This window comes from Haliaeetus leucocephalus, unplaced genomic scaffold, assembly GCF_000737465.1.
Source record: "Haliaeetus leucocephalus isolate CR32 unplaced genomic scaffold, Haliaeetus_leucocephalus-4.0 Scaffold403, whole genome shotgun sequence".
NCBI classification, from domain to species: Eukaryota; Metazoa; Chordata; class Aves; order Accipitriformes; family Accipitridae; genus Haliaeetus; species Haliaeetus leucocephalus.
This window is the reverse complement of record NW_010972839.1, coordinates 2,533-3,833: the sequence shown is the minus strand read 5'-3', so window position 1 is coordinate 3,833 and position 1,301 is coordinate 2,533. Positions and strand designations below refer to the sequence as shown.

At 66.2% G+C, this 1,301-nt stretch overlaps 1 protein-coding gene across 1 annotated transcript in view; it reads left to right on the top strand.

Moving 5' to 3' along the window:
• The window catches only part of LOC104835806 (latrophilin-1-like), a gene marked incomplete at its 3' end in the record, with an annotated part of 19,714 nt that overhangs the window by 16,106 nt on the left and 2,307 nt on the right, over positions 1-1,301 (top strand). The window contains exons 7-10 of the mRNA XM_010573979.1: positions 1-163; positions 258-467; positions 821-1,041; positions 1,242-1,296. The exon at positions 1-163 is cut by the window's left edge and continues 45 nt beyond it. Of these exons, the coding sequence (XP_010572281.1) occupies positions 1-163; positions 258-467; positions 821-1,041; positions 1,242-1,296 (649 nt within the window). The remainder of the gene's footprint in view (positions 164-257; positions 468-820; positions 1,042-1,241; positions 1,297-1,301) is intronic.

Here is a 1,301-nt window from a genome sequence, read left to right as displayed (position 1 = left end):
CCATTTCAATGCCAACTGCTCCTTCTGGAATTACTCAGAGCGGTCGATGACGGGGCACTGGTCGACACAGGGCTGCCGCCTGCTCGACACCAACGCCACCCACACCTCCTGCGCCTGCAGCCACCTCACCAACTTTGCCGTCCTCATGGCCCACCGCGAGAGCGTGAGCTTGGCGAGGGTGGGGGGGGACACACCTGACAAGTTTGGGGACGCTTTGGGGGGGGCGACGGATGGTTACACCCCCTTTTTTTTTATAGTACCAGGGTCGGTTGAACGAGGTGCTGTTGTCGGTGATTTCCTGGGTGGGCATCGTGGTGGCCCTGGTCTGTCTGGGCGTCTGCATCTCAGCCTTCTGCTGCCTGCGGGGGCTGCCCTCCGACCGCACCACCATCCACAAGAACCTCTGCATCAGCCTCTTCCTCGCCGAGCTGGTCTTCCTTGTCGGCATCGATAAGACCCAGTACCAGGTCTGGGGGCTCCCGAGACCCTCACGGGAAAACCCGTGGGACCCCTGCCATGTCCCATAGCACCCCACAGCACCCCAGGGCCTCCTGCAACCCCCACGGAACCCCAGGAACCGTTGGGACCCCCTGTACCCCCCCCAAGCACCCCTGGGGCCTCCTGCAACCTCCAGGAACCCCCTGCGTCCCCTGGGGCCCCCCCCATGGCAGCCCTGGGACCCTCCAGCGCACCCCAGGGACCTCCACAGCACCCCAAGGACCTCAGTCCCCGCAGGTGTCCTCCCCCATCGTCACAGGGTCCCCTCGCCATCCCTCGTGTCCCCCCCCATCCCCACCATGATGTCCCCCCCACCCCGCAGGTGGCCTGCCCCATCTTTGCGGGACTGCTGCACTACTTCTTCCTGGCGTCCTTCTCCTGGCTGTGCCTGGAGGGCGTCCATCTCTACCTGCTGCTCCTCGAGGTCTTCGAGAGCGATCTCTCCCGACGCAAGTACTACTACGCCGGCGGCTACTGCTTCCCCGCCGTCGTGGTGGCCGTGGCTGCCGCCGTCGACCACCGCAGCTATGGCACGGACCAGGCGTGAGTGGGGAGGGGGCGGGGCTGGGGGCGGGGCTTGAGTCCTGGCACAGGGGGGTGGAGCTTGAGCCTCGGAGGCAGGGTTTTCCCTGCTGTTATGGCGGCTCCCGTGGGTACTGACCGGTGTGAATGGGAGCCTTGAGGGTGGGGTCTGAGTGCTGGGGGTGGGGCCTGAATCTTGGGGGGTGGAGCCTGGGCCGTAGGGGCGGGGCTCTCCCCACTGTCGTGGTGGCCGTGGCTGCTGTGGGCATTGACCAGGTGTG